The sequence below is a fragment of the Ambystoma mexicanum genome, chromosome 3q (genome assembly GCF_040938575.1).
Source record: "Ambystoma mexicanum isolate Mex_15411 chromosome 3q, UKY_AmexF1_1, whole genome shotgun sequence".
NCBI classification, from domain to species: Eukaryota; Metazoa; Chordata; class Amphibia; order Caudata; family Ambystomatidae; genus Ambystoma; species Ambystoma mexicanum.
This window is the reverse complement of record NC_090926.1, coordinates 331,761,028-331,778,180: the sequence shown is the minus strand read 5'-3', so window position 1 is coordinate 331,778,180 and position 17,153 is coordinate 331,761,028. Positions and strand designations below refer to the sequence as shown.

Here is a 17,153-nt window from a genome sequence, read left to right as displayed (position 1 = left end):
AAGAGCATATGTAATCATCAAGATATCCATTTTTGTTTAATTACAAGTTTCAATACAGGAGCTGCCGATAATCCAAGCTACAGTTGTAAAGGGCCCGGGAGCAGCCAACTTAAGGATAACAGTTTAATAGGAGAGTATGATTTTCCTGGCTTTGCTGTAAGGCCGCACACAAGGCTACCAAGGTGGTCAAGAGGCATTCTAAAGCTTGAAACTGGGTGTAGAGGAGTAACTACCATCACCAGTAGCACTTTTGTTAGTGATATTAGGCTGGGACTCAACATGATCAATTCCTAGCGGCTCCTCCAATGTAAAAGGGGCAATATTAAAAAAGAGAGGTAGAGGTTACAGATTTGTCAGAACCATGAGGCAGGTGTAAATCGAAAGCTTCAATGGTCATTTCCTGGGAATTATGGTGCCTAATGCCAGATCTACCCAAAGGCCCAGCCATATACCCAAGAGGATCTGAGGTGTGCATGTTTGAGGTGTGCGTGTTCGCGCCGATAGTTGAACATCCAGCGGTTGAGTCTTTTGATGCTTAAGAAGCACTTTTAGGCATGGAGCATGGTGAAATTGGATCCAACGAGATGGAATACAAAATATTTTCTGTCATTTTAGTGTCTAAACACGCAAGAGATCTAGTAAGGTACCCTTCAAGTGGAGAAGCAGCTTCAGTAAGGGTCTCCTCTCGAACCTGAAAACATTTGGAAATGTCATAGTTGGGTTGTGTCCTTTTCTCTTAAGGGGGAGCTTTGATGACTTTCAAAGGACACCCCCTCGGACGTCTAAGCGGATATTTACAATTTGGGGCAGTGATATGTTGTCTCTTACCAGAACTTGCTCATCCGTAGTAGGGGGCGCCAAGGAGAGTCGATTAGTAGATTAAGATTCCAACAAAGTATCTACCATTAAAACACGCTTTGTGCGCGGCGTTGTTAGGCTGCTTCAGCGAAGATGCAAGGATTAAGGGAAGGGCATAAGAGCCCAGCATTCCCCGACAGGTAATTGGAGCTTTTTTGTCAAGGACGAGGGTAGCCAGTCTTGTGATTCTCTGCTGACATTTTGTCTGCGAAATGCCCTCATCACACAAGGTTTCTGTGCCTAGAGTAACCACCAAAGCCGTCAGGCTCTAATGGTTAGAGCATGTGTAGCCTGACAGGCAAATCTTCCGCAAAGAGCACTAGCACCAGCTTTGGGGCTAGGGGTTTACCGCCTTCATGAACGGGGGAGAAGGGTGGAGCCTAACGGACTTCGCTCCTAGCAGAGCCTACCCTCTACCTGCGGGAATCGATCTATCACCAGAATCAACGATCAGGGCCTCTGGGGCATGGCCAGAGAGGGGTGTATGCACAAAATGGACACACTTTCCTCAACACAGACAGATCACTGTACTAGCCCTCGGGTTAGATTAGGGCATTGCTTAGGCCTGATTATGCATTCACCATCCTGACGAGTTTACTTTTGCCCTATACTCATTTTCTCTTAAGGGTCTAAAATGGAAGGTTTTCCAGCATCTGCGCCATTACACAAGATACTTCAGAATGGCATCCTTCATTGTACAGCGATTCAAAAATTGATTTGCCGAATAATTCTTACTAACATTAGACATGTGTTAATTGATGTTTTGCTGCCACTGTTCAGATGCATTAGCCCTTTAAGTATGAATGCACATTATGTTCTTTAACGTATTGTGTACGAAAGGCAATAGACGAGTGTGAGTTGCTTGCATTTTAAGCTGAGAGACTCGCGTAGACTTCCTCTGCCATTTTGTGCTTAATATCAGCAACTGCAACGTGGACATTAAATAATCGGTAGTTATTCTTTTCGTATATGTTTGCAGCATAGTTGTTCGAGGCCTTGCTGTCCAACTGCCACAACAGCCACGCACATAAAGCACAAACATCTTGCGTCTGGGCAGATATTCAGGCAACATTAGTCTTTTTTTGCAACCATCTGGCATCAGTCTGAACTCCAACGGTGCTGGGTACCCTGTCCACGTTTCAACATTTCAGGGCCACCTATGGTGGCTCAAATGCGAATGGGGCATGGTTTACTGAATGGGGACTTACCTGGTCCTCCAGGGTCGGAATGACCCGGTAAGTCCCCATTCAGCCAGACCGGACCCGGTATTGGGAGGTAGCCATGGTGTTATTTGCACCATGGCTGCCTCCAATCTCGGAAGGACCCCCTCCACCCCCCAGTCTGGCGGCTCGCCCATAATGGGTGAGGGGGCGTCCACCCACTGGCCCCCTCACCCGTTATGGAGGAGCCCAGGAGCCAGCCCAGTAGAACACTGCTGAGGGAGTACTCCTGGGCAGGCTGAACTGTCAAAGGGAAACACTGTTTGCCTTTGACAGTTCAGTTCCCCAGCTGCACACGATCACTGAGCCATGCAACGCTGGGGGGGGCGTTTTGCTTCGCCAGCCTTGCATAGTTCATTGGAAATGTTGGCTGGGGCACTGCATGTGTGTATGTATGTGCGAGAGGGTACTCCTGCGCCTCCTCGCACATACGGGCAGAGCAAGCTGGAGCGAGGCATTTAAGCAACCACGCGCAGGCCGCTGCAGAAGGTACGTTTATGGTGATTTATTTTTTATTTAAATATATGTATGGATGCGTGTATGATTGCGTTATGGGACTGTGGTGGGAGCAGGATGGGGAGAGGCCAGGGTCTGTACTGGGAGTAGAGTGCAGTGACAACGCCAAAAGTTCATCTGGCACATTTGGGGGGGCCCGGCCTGCACAAATTTTGCTCAGGGGGGCACCAGGCCAAAAATGTTTGAAGACCACTGTTCTAGGAGGTGCCCAGATCTCAAAATACCAAGATTTATCATCTATGACACTTGCACTCCGGCGGATGTGCTGACCTCTTACAAAGCACCTGAAAGAAAAGAATATTTGATACAGGTGGGGCTATCCCTTCTCCCTCTCCTTTGAATACGAGGAGAACAAAATTAAATTGAGATTGGACAAAGAAAGAAAACATGTGAAAGGCTAGAGGAAATACCGAAGAGGTAATGTCTCCCCGGAGGGAGACAACTGATCATCCACAAATATGTTAAGATGGCAATTATTCCAACGTAAAAGAAAGTGGCCCGATTGGAGAAGCTTGTTTAGAACCACAACATGGTCAGGGCACGGACATGAGGGGGGGAGGACAGAAGGGGCTCAATTAAGACGGAGATGTCATTAAGTCAAGGGCCGTGAAGTAACGGTCCCCACAGGTGGTTCGATGCAGGACCAGTGTTACCACCCGGGTTTGATCGAACGCCACCAACTTGGGAAGGGAGGGGAATGGGGAGGGAGGGGGGACAGACGATGGAAAAAGGTTGCAGCAACATCTGTGATAGTTCAAATCACTCAAAACACTGTGGGACTCAATGGGCAAACAATCTACTGGTCATGTAATATAAATTATCACCCAACAAGAACAAATGATGGCATCATCTGACGATCCGAGGGGGAAGGGACTCCCTTAGGGTAGGGACACTTAATGTAAAAGGCCTGAACTCGCCAACCAAGGGGTCACTGGTAGCTAGAGAGTTCCGACGATCCAAAATTGATATCCTCCTTCTACAGGAGTACAGGAGACAAAGTATGCTAAGGGAGAGGAACGACAAATCCTTGGGAAACGGGTAGGAAAGGAGTTCTGGGGCTCTGGGCCACTCAGGAAGGGAGGCGTGGGGATCCTGATTAGGACTGGAATTAACTTTGAGGTGGACAAGATATGGTCCGATGTAGGAGGGCGCACCCTATTGATAACGGAGAGGCTAGATTTATTGCGAAAACGATTCCTAAAATAATGTTAGAACACTCAGGACACGTCATTTTAGGAGGGGACTTTAACCAGTGGGCCGACCCTGCCAAAGACTGGAAACCTGGCAACCCCGAAACGAGAACCCAGATCAGAGGTGACCGTACTGAATTATTAGACATGATGGATACTTACAAAAGGAAGGATGTGTGGAGGATCATGCATCCAAACGATAGAGGTTACACTTTTTACTCTAGCCCGCACAACACATTTACCCAAATTGACTACATATACCCAACAAAGGACCTCCTCGATATCGCGACCCACTCAGAAATAATCCCAATAACATGGTCAGATCACAAAACGGTCCTGGTAGACATTAGATGGGAAAACTTACCAGTCATGGGAGGGAAGTGGCGGTGTAACGTGAGTTTCTGGAAAGATGCAGTTTTTAAGACAGAAATTGAGGATGAAATTAATGAAAACCTCAAACTGAACAATAACGGTGAGGTATCCAAGCAAATAGTCTCGGAAGCCAGGAAAGCCACTTGGAGGAGTATTTTAATAAGAGAAGGGTCCTCTAAGAAAAGGGAGCGAAAGATCATTGAACACAGACTCGGAACTGAAATATGTCAGCTGGAGTGGGACGTCAGGAGGAACCCGGAGGTAGACCCCGATAAAATGAACAAAGCACAGCGGAAAAGGGAGGAATTAAGACTGTTGGAACACGAACAAATAGTGCGCAAGCTTCGACTTCTAAACAGAAATTTTATGAAAAAGGGGACAAGGCCGGCGCACTACTAGCCACCAGACTTGGAGAACAGAGGGCAGAGCGAAAAGTAGTAGAAATAATTGAAGACATCCCCGACATGATGCACACTCCCCACACCATCCCAGAGTGTTTTGCCAACTTCTTTGAAACCCTATATACCTCTGAAACGAACCTTGATCAGTCGGACTCAGAACTCTACCTATCCTCAATCGACATGCCCAAAATATCAAGCCCAGAATCTGAGCTGTTAGAATCCCCAATATCGGAACAAGACGTCCAAAATGCAATAAAGAGATTAACCATAGGCAAATCACCGGGGGAAGATGGGTACATGGCTGGGTTTTACAAAACCTTCAGCACACAGCTAACACCATTTATGATGAAACTATTTAACAAAATATTAGAGACGGGGAAAGCCCCAGACTCCTTTACAAGGGCACTGATCACGGTAATTCCCAAAGAAAGGAGAAACCCCAAATATTGTGGATCATACCGCCCCATCTCCCAACTCAACCTTGATGCTAAAATTTATACGAGAGTATTAGCCGCCAGATTAGACACATTAATGCCCCATCTCATACACTGACCAAGTCGGGTTCATATTGGGGAGGCGGGGGGTGGACACTATGCGCAAAACACTTCACCTCGTCCATACATCTCATACCCTGTCCAATGATTCTGCCCTTCTGTCGATAGACGCAGAGAAAGCTTTTGACAGAGTAGAGTGGGGATTCTTGAGGACGGTCCTGTATAAGGTAGGGATAGGGCTGAGGTTTAGGAAAGGAATACAGGCGGTATACACCTCCCTCAAAGTGTCAATATTCGTAAATGGAGAATACTCCAGATGGTTCGAATTAGAACGCGGAACCGGGCAGGGATGCCCCCTCTCTGCAATTTTCTTTACACTTTCTCTAGAACCCCTGGCCCAGAAAATGAGAACCGACCCCATGATGGAGAGTATATGGCTAGGAGCAACGGAATATAATGTGGCACTTTTTACGCAGATGATCTATTGCTACACATAACTAATCCTTTAGTATCCATTCCCCGAGCCCTTCATCTACTAGAAGAATATGGTCAACTCTCTGGGTTTAAGGTGAACAGGACTAAATCTATACTATTCCCCCTACAGGGATCGAAAGAGGAAAACGAAACCAAGTTCCTAACACTCGGCCTCAAGATCGAGCATTCCACAATGAAATACTTAAGCATACAGATCACCAAAACCCTGGCAGACCTTTATGAAGCCAACTTCCCTCTCCTCCAACGATTCTCTGCTGACCTGAGCAGGTGGAACAAGCTCACGATCCCCTGGTTAGGACGAATTAACGCTATTAAAATGGTATGTCTCCCCCGGTTGCTGTACCCCTTTAAAATGCTACCCGTTGAGATACCAACGGGTAGCAGAGGCCAAAAACATTATAGTGCGTTTCGTTTGACAGGGGAAGAAGGCGAGAATTTCATACAACACTAACTCTTCCCAAGGACAAAGGCGGAGTGGTGGCTCCCTGACCTAAAAAAATATTACCAAGCCACCCAATTACGCATCCTAATACCTCCCCTACGTGACCACAAAACCCCTCAATGGATCCACATGGACAATCATTACTTATCACCAGCTACGGTATCAGCCTGACTATGGGCCCCACAAAAAAAGCTTCAACGCAGACTCAAAGGCCATCCAATACTGAGCACCATATGGAGCATATGGCGTACAGGTAAAGGGATGCACAAGATAACCACCTGGCCATCCCCGCTGAGCCATCTATGGTCCCCCGGCATAAATGACCACATCCCCAACGTAGGAAGATTCCAATCGTGGTATGAGGCGGGCCTGGAAAGGGTGGGGCAATTGCAGAAAAAAAGACTCATCCCACTCCGAGAACTGACTGAGGCCCTGGGAATAGGCTCACTGTCCACCTTCCAATACATACAGATAAAAGGTGTCTTAGCGAAACCTGAATAGAAAGAAGCTGAAAAGAGACCTTACCACCTTTGAAAAACTTTTAGACTCCAGGACGGAAATGAAGGGCCCGATATCAGCAATGTATAAAGAACTAATAGAAGCAGGAGACGTGACCACGGAACTCCTAAGGTAGATGGGAAAGAGACATAAGGGACGAGATAAGCCCGGACTTGTGGGAAACAATGTGTAAAGCGGCATCTAAAACATCCATATCAAGCCAGTATAAACTACACGCTATTAAGCTTCTACATAGATGGCAATACAACCCACTCAGGCTCTCCAAAAATGTTCAAACAGCGAGCCCAAGATGCTGGAGGGAATGTGGGGAGGTGGCCGACTACTGGCACATGTGGTGCGGTTGCCCACACATAAAAGTATTCTGGGATGAAGTCCTAGGCTGGATCAAAGAAATAGATGGTATACAAAGGGTTGCCGACCCTCACTTGATTCTATTCGGACTAGAGAAAAATGAAGACAATTGGACCAGGATTAAAGGACTGGCCCTCCAACTAATGCTAGCTGCTCGGGCCTTACTGGTAACAAAATGGAAATCCACAACGTTCCCGAGTAAAAATGAATGGATCAATGTAGCATCCAACATATGCACAATGGAAATGATTACAGCATCACTGCATATTAAAGCATCGCAATGTGAGGCCCTATGGATGGACTTTATAAATAAACATCTTTCAAATACTTCAATGGGCCAACCCGACGAATCCCCAGGGACATAATGTAACTCGAAGGAACACAAAGATGAAGCACCAAGACATTTAAGACCTGCCCGATGGGAAATCTCCATAAAAGTAGAACTGTAACTACCTTTTGATACTCACACAAAGTTCGTAGGATGTTTGCTCGACCAAGGGGGGAGGAGGGTGGACGAGGGGAAAGTTATGTTAACTGTTACTGCCAGAGAATGGGAGCATGTAAAATCACGTTTGCAAGTATGACCAAGCTAAAAGCTCCAATCTCGTTATGTAACCATGAGCTTGTAATTATATACTATGTAATGTGAACTGTTCTGCACAAAAATCAATAAAACCAAATAATAAAAAATAAATAAGTGATATATCAATGTCCAGTGTCCTAGCAATTGAAGTCACCTCAGGGTGTAGGAAGTGTGTGTGAGAGACACATCCCAAAAGGGTATCTACTTGCTTAACTTAAATCTGAGGAAGTGTTTTTGAAGTTTGTTATTGTTGCATATTGTGCTTTCTAAAGAACGCTTATTATAAAACTGACTGTTAAATTAATAAATTATTTTACTATAAAACCTTCAGTGTTATTTGAATACTCGTCATTGTGAATCTCTATGTTCCATCTCTACAGGTTACAATTACCCCTCTTGAGAGAAGTCTGGCTGTTCAGTCACTCTACCAACTTTTGTAGTACATATCTATACCAATAGTTGGGTATCTATAGCCAAGAGGACAAGGCTGGTGTAGTCTCCCACGGGGTTATTACATACAATCTTGCCTAATAACGATTTAATTCACGACACAGGTCAGCCAAGAATATCAGAGCTGGAGATCATTAACCACGCACAGGTATTCAACATAAGTAAATGGACAGGAGAGAAAATAACTGCAGGTCGAGGACACCACGGTGGAGAAGTTGTTAAACTGCATGAGAGACGTATCCTCTACTTCCCCAGACGTCCAAGAGTAGACACCTTGTACCAGACTACTTAACACACAAAGCGCCATGTCATCAGTTTAGAAACTGAAAACTGCAAGCAAGCTTATCCCCTGCCAGCCATAGAGAGACACACACACACACACACACACACACACACACACACACACACACACACACACTGAATCCCACAGTAAGGCAATGAATGCTCAACAACTCCAACACTGCCATCCCTATCAGGGCCTACACGGCTGCACACTGCAATGCCCCTCATAACTTTTTGTTTTTAAAGAAAGAGATTAGCATACTTACCCGATGAAGCTGTAGGAGCAGAAGAAAAATCTGCAAAGTTTCCAAATGGCTCCGCTGCGTGACCTAGAACCCATGAGAAAAAGCACTTATGAGAAACGGCAGTCTAAAGAAGATTTTCAGAGGCAAGACATACAAATACAAGACACTTCTTGTCACATGCAACAGTGGCATCTGTTTATTGCACACTTAAAAGGCAAGGAAGTGAAGGACCCAAGTCTTGTTCTTCACCGTCTTCTACAAAGCAGACAACCATGCCTATTTACTCAATTCTAGTTTAAGCTTCTGTCACAAGGGTCATTTACCTAAAATGGTGCAGGTTTCTAGGTTTACATTATTATTTTAAATTGTATTTTATTATCAGTCACCTTGAAATGTCTTCTTTTTTCATTGTGATTTAATATTTTGATTTACATGAAATGGAGAGATGTTAATGTTAAAGGATATTTGTACCGCGCACTATTACCACCGGTGTGGTCCCCATGCGCTCTGGCGGCTCTGAAAAAGGGAGAAGGGGGGGTTAGTTAGTGGGAATAAACTGGAAAAGTGCAAGAGAGAAGTGATGTGCTGTTGGCAGCCTGAGCCCGGTGGGTCCGTTGGCTGGCATTGGGGTGTTTTACGGCCGGTAGTCGTGTGCTGTTGTGCAAGTCTATGTGTGGTTTGTTTTGTTGTTGCAGTGTAGTGAAGTTTGCGTGGATTGCTGTGTTTAGGCTTGTGGTTGTGCGTGGTTAGAGTTTGAGAGGTGTATGCAGAGGGATGAAGACGTTAGTGGATTGGTTAGTTGGCATTGCTGTCCTTGCAACTGTGTCTAGGTGTGAGGCCAGCTATCATTCACTACTCCATCCAAGCGTGGCACCCGCCATCACTCACAGCTTCATCCAAATATAGCACATGCGAACACTCACAATCCCGTCCATGCCTCCATCTAGATGCGTCGAGGGCGGAGTTGAGGATGACATCTAAGTGTGGCACATGCTAACATTCACATTTCTATCCGGATGTGAAGGAAGCTAAAGTTGAGGATGACATCCGAGTGTGGCACATGCTAACATTCACATCTCTATCTAGATGTGACGGACGTTAAAGTTATAGGTGACATCCAAGTATGGCATATGCTAACATTGTTACACCTGTCCAAATGTGATGCAGGCCAATCCTGATCATTCTATATAGGTGTGGCACTAACTAACACTGGCTAATATGTTAGTATGTAATGGAATACAACATTTACAGTTCACCCAAGGGTGGACTTAGGTTGGTGGTCACAAATCTCTCAAAGTATGCATGGTGTAAATCTATGGCAGTCTACATTATGGAAGGTAAGGTAGAGTGGCAAGGGCTTTCCGGAGTAGAGTAATTGCTCTACACCCCACCCATGCCACACTTACAGTTCTGTTGGTGTCTGTTGGTTGCTGGATTCCTTTGCTTCCCCTGCGGACACCCGTAGACACATCTTGGAGGCTCCAGTGCATGAGCCGCCCTTTGCCTTGGGGCCCTCAGCTGCAGGACTGCCATGGCTGGTTCAGTTAAGACCAGACAGTCAGCCAATCATGGGCAGAGGGAGGTCCGGGAGGCGGGCGGAGGGAGGGGAAGGGGGAAGCCGGGGATAACGGAGCAACACGAGGGGGCCTGGGGCCGCATGGGGACCAGACCATGGCCACAAGGTGGAAAGAGTGGAGGGGCCCTGCAGCTCACTGTGCTGGTAACATCGAGATGACCTTTGGCAGGAAACACAGGTGTGTCCTAAACACTACTTGTACCTTACAATGTAATGCCTGCATGCCTCTCCTAACAGAAGATGCAAGTCCTGTGATGTTTCTGGTTCAAATTGTGGTAACCCTCCAGCTTCGGACAACATTTAAAACACGATTGGCCAAGGCCTGGTAGTATGTTTCAAGGTGCAATCCCTTTTAATTCTCTCTAAAAAATATTTTAATAAATTCTTTTTTTTTTTTAGAAAGGCTGCTTAAGCAGCTATATGTACCTTAATAGGTGTGTAGAGTAACACCACCTTTGTTACTCTTAAGTCAGAATTACATTTAGACCCTCTTTGCTAATTCGGAGTCCCAACATTTTTTGCTGGTTTTCTGGATTTTTAGCTGCCAGATAGACTAATACTGAAATCCCCCTGCAACTCCTTTTTGTCTGCTGCCCCTAGTATCCCATATGGGGGGGTAGGGAGAGGCTACCCTCACCCAGAAAGTGTGTTGAGAAAAGCCTGGCGACAGTTGCAAGTTTTATTTTTTTGTTACACCAAACAGCAGCCTTTTTACCTTGTTGTTAGCCCAATGCATTTTTTTTTAATCCCATATCTTAGCCCTTTTGTTTTGTAGTCTTTGTGGGGACCAAGCGAAATGGGCCAGTCTGCCTAGGCAGGCTCTGAAGAGAACATACCGAGGCCCCCTGTGTGTGAATGAATGAATTACAGTTTTGAATGGATGAGGTACTCCTAGACACCTCAATTGAAATCTGGGCGGGTGCCCAAGTGTATGGCATTTAGCTGGCAGATCCAGATAGGATGGCTGCCAGAATTTGAATAGTGCATAGGTGTGGATTGGTGGGTAGGATTACTCTTGTGTGCGTGTGTGTGTGTGTGTGGGGGGGGGGGCTGAGGGGGGCAGAGAGGTGAAGTCATCCTTAAAACATTGGATTATGAGAACATTGTATGTCAGTTCTGAAACACTGACAATTATGTTATAGTGCTCTATAATGCCATGAATGAAACACCAGCATTTTAAATATCAACTCCACTTGGGGGCATAAGACAAGCTCATGTTATTGGTGGGACAGGAGTACTTTGGGAATACATTTCTGTATGTGTTGCATAAAATTCATTCACAAGAGTTCCTACCTCTCGGAAGACCAATCATTTCTTTGATAAGGTGAGTGAGCATCCAATTTCTAGAAACCTTCATTGTGAAACTTCCCTCTAACATTTCATGACACTTTTTATATATTTATTTATTGTATATAGTTCTATCAAAAACTTTACAATTGACAAATCCAATTCTAAATCTCACATCTACAAGTTCATATTCATATCAAATTTCATTTACAATGTATCACATTTAACTAAAAATGTACAATTCAATCAAACTTTCATTTGACTATAGATACATACAACATTACAAAGTAAAAGTACATTTACAAATAGCATATCATTGTATAAATAATTTTCCATGGGTCATTTTTGACACTCTAGGCCAATATAAAACATTTAAAACATACCCAATCAATGGATTTTCTTTTTCCAAACCTAAGGAGTTAGTATCCTAAACCGGCCTAACAATGGAGTCTTGTACTGTTCAACAAACCCAGAGGTATTTTAGAGCCCCCGTCCAAACTCTATAAAGTGCTAACTGCAACGTTACCAGCTCCGTATTCAGACAAATGACCCAGAATTAATTGGACTTAATCGTATTTAGATTATGAACAAATGTGCCCAACATGGTCATATAATGTGGTCCCAACCGTGGGCATTCAGTCAGTATATGCTTCACCGACTCCCCATTACTTGGTATATTACAGATGCAACAGAATCGATCTTCCGGGGGCAAATACGACCCCCCCCCACCCCAATAGGTTGTACGCACAGGGTTTGTGCGCATCCCTAGGCAAAATCTGAGGACAGCTGGGACCAGGGCAGAGTAACAAATATTGTTGGGGTCGCAGATATTTATAGGACACCTGAGCCACCATAGGGTACACATGTAACTGACAGTTGATTATAGTTATTTAACCAGTCCCAATGGCCTTTTACATTGTCAAATTTAGAGCATATTTTAGGGTCAGGATACCAATTTAACAATGAAAACAAGTTATTGACCTGCTCCACAAATGGATCAGTCCTGGGTTTGTTCACACATTTAGCCCGTTTTTCACCTAGTATCAGTGGAGGGCAAGAATGTGACATTGAAGCCCTGACAAATAATTCAGCTTTACGTTTGAGCAATAGAGCCTTCAGTGATGCTAATCCTACCTCTAGTCATATATATTCAACCAGGCTGTTCCAAGGTAGAGTCAAAACAGAACGCCAAAAGTATCCTTCTACTAGATCTAACCACTTTAGCTCACCATGGGTCAATGCCTCAAGACCATACAGAATAGATGGACAAAACCACTGTTTGTAAAGAGTAAGCGCCCCCCCTTAAAGAGAAGCATGCATGGTCATTTACATGTTTGCGAATCAAATGGGCGATTTGCTTGGCTCTTCTGCGTTTGGACTCAATGACATTATAGTCTCAATTACAAATACTTGGGCCTGGAATTGTCCTGTAAGTATGTGTGTACTCAGTGATCAATTTATATTGGTTTACCTTTTTCCTCGATACCAACATTGCTTTTGTTTTGCCAGGGTTCACAGTTAAATCGTGCTGCACAGCGTACCAACCACGTTCATTTAATACAGCCTGCATTCCACTTAGCAGATGATCAAATAACACCAAGTCGTCCGCATACAGCATCGCATCAACTGTGATTTCACCTGTCTTGGGAGGGCATTTTGCAAATTTGGCCAGCCAGGTCAGCAGCTCTGATATATAGATGTTAACAGGGGGGACAGCATACAACCCTGCTTCACCCCCCCCATTAATTCGTAATGGTCTCGACAAGTTTGCATAAGGAACAAGTTACTTACATGTAAGCATGGGTCTGGCATGGATTCACATGCTCATGAATATTCCCCGTCGTCAGGCTGGGATTCCTCGGTAAAGAAAAAATCAGTATCAGTTTCGTTTCTGATCTGTCTTTCTTAGTAGTAACCAATCACTGATCTCTGGGTCATACTGCCCCCAGCCAATGACTGCCCTCTCCCTAAGCCCCTCCCATGGCAGCCATCCTCAGATTTGGTAGCACGTAACGTGGCAGTATGACCAAGTGAAGAGCCGCAGAGGGGAAGGAGGGAGGGTTCGCATGTGAATCCATGCCAGACCCATGCTGGAGAACAACAGTTACAGGTAAGTAACTTGCGCCTTCTCCAGCATGGGGTCTGGCATGGATTCACATGCTCATGAATATAAGAATACATAGCAGTATACACATGCACAACCACGTGAGGTGGCAACAGGCTCAACATTAAGCAATACAACAACTCAACATTAAGCATCTCTTACCTCCTCACCAGGCTCACCTTAAGCGAACAGGGTGCGCAGCACTGCTTGGCCGACCCAGGACTCCTCCCTGGAGTCCCGATCGACTCAGTAGAATCTTGTGAAGGTGTGCGTCGACCTCCACGTAGCAGCCCTGCAGATGTCCAGCAGGGGCACACCAGACAGGAACGCCGTGGTAGCAGCGATCGCTCTGGTCGAATGGGCTCTCGGACGGCCGGGCAGCGGTCGGTTTGCCAACCGGTGACAGTGCATGATGCAGCCGGAGAGCCACCTGGAAATGGAAGCCTTCAAGAGAGCCTTCCCTTGATTCACAGGTCCAAAGTTCACAAACAGCTGTGATGTCTTCCGAAAACTCTTCGTGCGGTCCACGTAGAACTTCAGCGCTCTAGCTACGTCCAGCGAGTGCAAAGTCCTCTCGGCCTGTGACGAAGGCGACAGGAAGAAAACTGGCAACACCAAGGGCTCGTTGAGGTGGAAGTCCGATGGCACCTTGGGCATAAAGGAGGGGTGCGTCCTCAGCACCACCCTCGTGTCGTGAAAAGTCAAGTATGGAGGCTTGCAAGATAGGGCCTGGATCTCTCCCACTCGTCGTGCGGAGGTGATGGCCATGAGAAATGCTGTCTTCCACGACAGGAACTTCAACGGCGCCGAATGCATAGGCTCGAATGGGGCCCCCATGAGCCTGGTCAGCACCACGTTGAGCTTCCACGCCGGGGCAGGGGCCTTCACCGGCGGGAACGATCGGAATAGTCCCTTCATAAATTCCTTCACCAGGCGATGAGACTACAAAGAACATAGTTCTGGTGTATCGGGAGATGGCAGCCAGATGTATCTTGATGGAGGCGTGATCCAGTCCAGCTTTGGCCAGCGACAGTAGGTACGGCAATACTTGAGGGGCCGTAATCCGCAGAGGGTTAATCTTCTGTGCACGGCACCAGACAGAGAACCTCTTCCACTTATGTCCATAGCATTTGAGAGTTGAGGACGCCCTGGCTTTTGCAAGAACCTCTCTGCAGTCAGCCGGTTTATCGTATCCTCCAAACTAGTGCTGCAGGAGCCAAGCCTGCAAGTTCAGCAACTCCGGGTCGTGATGAAGAATGGCGCCTCCTTCTCTGGAGAGAATATCCGCGTCCGTCACCAGCTTGACTGATGGGGACGCTGACAAGTCCAGAAGGTCCGGGAACCAGATCTGTCTCTGCCACGCCGGTGCAACGAGGATCATCCTGCACCTGGACCTCTTGAGCTGGTTGATGAGATGGAGCAGCAACGGCAACGGAGGGAACGCGTACAGGAACAGGCCGTCCCAAGTGAACGAGAAAGCATCACCCATGCTCCTCGGCTGTGTGAACCCGCTGGCGAACCTCTGGCACTTGGAGTTCGTCGCCGTCGTGAACAGGTCGATCTGGGGTTTGCCCCATCGTTGAAAGAGCCGATCCACCTGGTCCTGGCGTAGTTCCCACTCGTGGCACGAGCGCAGCTCCCTGCTGAGTGAGTCGGCTATGGTGTTTTTTATTCCCGCCAGGTTGAAGGGAACCAGAAACATCCCCTGGGCGACGGCCCAGTGTCAAAGATCCTGGGCCTCCTTGGACAGGGCTGGGGATCTGGTGCCTCCCTGCTTCCGGATGTAGAACATCGTGGTGGTGTTGTCGGTGAATATCCTCACCACTTTGTCCTTGAGGGACGGAAGTAACGATTTGAGCGCCCAGAACACAGCTCGTAGCTCCAGGATGTTGATGTGGTGAGACCTCTCCTCAGGGAGCCAGAGGCCTCTTGCGTGGAGATCTCCGGTGTGGGCCCCCCATCCCTCCAGGGAGGCGTCCGTCGTCACCTGATACGCCGGGGTCTGAAAGTCCGTGCCTGCCGTGAGGTGCGCACGGGTCCCCCACCATAGAATCGCCCGACGGAACTCCTCGTCGAGCGGGATCCTGTCTTTGAAGCTGCTAGCTGCTTGAATCCAGCGGGCGTCGAGGAACTCTTGTTGCGGACGCATCCGAAGTCTGCAAAGGGGCACAAGGTAGATGCATGAGGACATCATCCCGAGGAGGGACTTGATGGACCTCACCCTGGCCACATCTGTGGCTAACAGGCGCTGCACCTTGCCCAAAATGGCCTTCGTCCTTTCTTCCGACGGAGATGCCAACCGCTTCACTGTATCGAGCTTCGCTCCCAGAAACAGTGCCACCTGCGACGGAACAAGGTGGGATTTGGGGTAGTTGATGGTGAATCCGAGTTCCGTGAGCAGGCGGACGGTCCTTGCTGTGTGTTCGACGGTGAGTTCTCTTGACCTTGCACGGATTAGCCAGTCGTCTAGGTATGGATAGACGTGGATCCCTTGCAGGCGCAGCTGCGCCGCCAATGGTGCGAGGCACTTGGTGAACACCCTGGGTGCCGACTTTAATCCAAACGGCAGGGCTCTAAACTGGTAGTGACGCCCCTGGACTACGAATCTGAGGAACTTTGCGTCCTTTTAGAATGGGGATGTGGAAGTAAGCATCCTCCAGGTGCAAGGACGATAGGAAGTCGCCCTCCTCCAGCTGTCCCAGCACGTGTTGGAGGGTGACCATCCTGAATTTCTGTGCCTTGATGTACTTGTTTTACTGACGCAGGTCCAGGATGGGGTGCCAACCGCCTGTCTTCTTTCTGACGAGGAAGTACCTTGAGTATACTCCGGTGCCCCGTAGCCTCTTGGGGACGAGCTCGATGGCACCCTTCTTGAGCATCGCCCTTAACTCCAACAGCCGTTGAGGGACGCGATTCTCCTTCCTGGCCACGAGAGGAATGCGAGGACACTTCTTTTGAAATTCTAGCGAGTGCCTGCGGGCCAGGGTGTCCAGCACCCAACGGTCGGTGGAGATGGACTCCCACACAATGACGAACTTCGTCAGCCGGCCTCCCACCAGGGTGCTTCGGTGGGGGCCCGACACTACGGCCGGTTCAGTCCTGCTTGGAAGAGGCCTTGCCGCCTTGGCCTCCTTGACGGCGGCGGCGAGACCCTCCTTGCTTGCCGCGACCTCTGTAGGCCTTCCTGGGACGAGGACCAGGCCGCCTGGCGGTACGTAGAAGAGCCACCGCTGGACCCCTTGGAGGCTCCCCGTCTGCCTCCGGAGCTCCAAAAGGGCCACTGTTGCTGAAGGACTCATAGGGCTCGGGCTGTCTCTGTGTCGGTCTTGATGGCCTGGAGGGACTCATCCACCGTCTTCCCAAACAGGTTGTTGCCGTCGAAAGGCATATCCAACACTCTGGTCTGGACGTCCTAGCGAAAGTCCGTCGCCTTGAGCCATCCTTGTCGTCGAAGGCAAACCCTGTTGTCCAGCTGGCGACATCCGGTATCAGCAATGTCCGTTGCCACCGTTATGGCGTGATCCGACGCCACCTCACCTTCCTGCAGAATCTGTAGCGCCTATGCCCTCTTGTCGTCCGGTAGGAAGTCTAACAGGGGAGCTATCTTGAACCAAAGCTCCGTGTCGTAACAGGCCACAATCGCTAAGGCATTGGCCGCCTTAATTGTCGTCGCCGCCGAGATGACTCGTCCCATGGAGTCCAAATTCTTGCCCTCGCTGTCCGGCGGGGAAGTTGAAGCCGCCGCACCTGCCGCTTTCTTCTTGGCCG

The 17,153-nt window shown here is 47.8% G+C and overlaps 1 protein-coding gene across 1 annotated transcript in view; it reads right to left on the bottom strand.

Annotated features, from left to right (window-relative positions):
- The window catches only part of CLINT1 (clathrin interactor 1), a 780,718-nt gene that overhangs the window by 274,354 nt on the left and 489,211 nt on the right, over positions 1-17,153 (bottom strand). Inside the window, exon 9 of the mRNA XM_069653921.1 lies at positions 8,440-8,502. Coding sequence (XP_069510022.1) covers positions 8,440-8,502 — 63 coding nt within the window. The remainder of the gene's footprint in view (positions 1-8,439; positions 8,503-17,153) is intronic.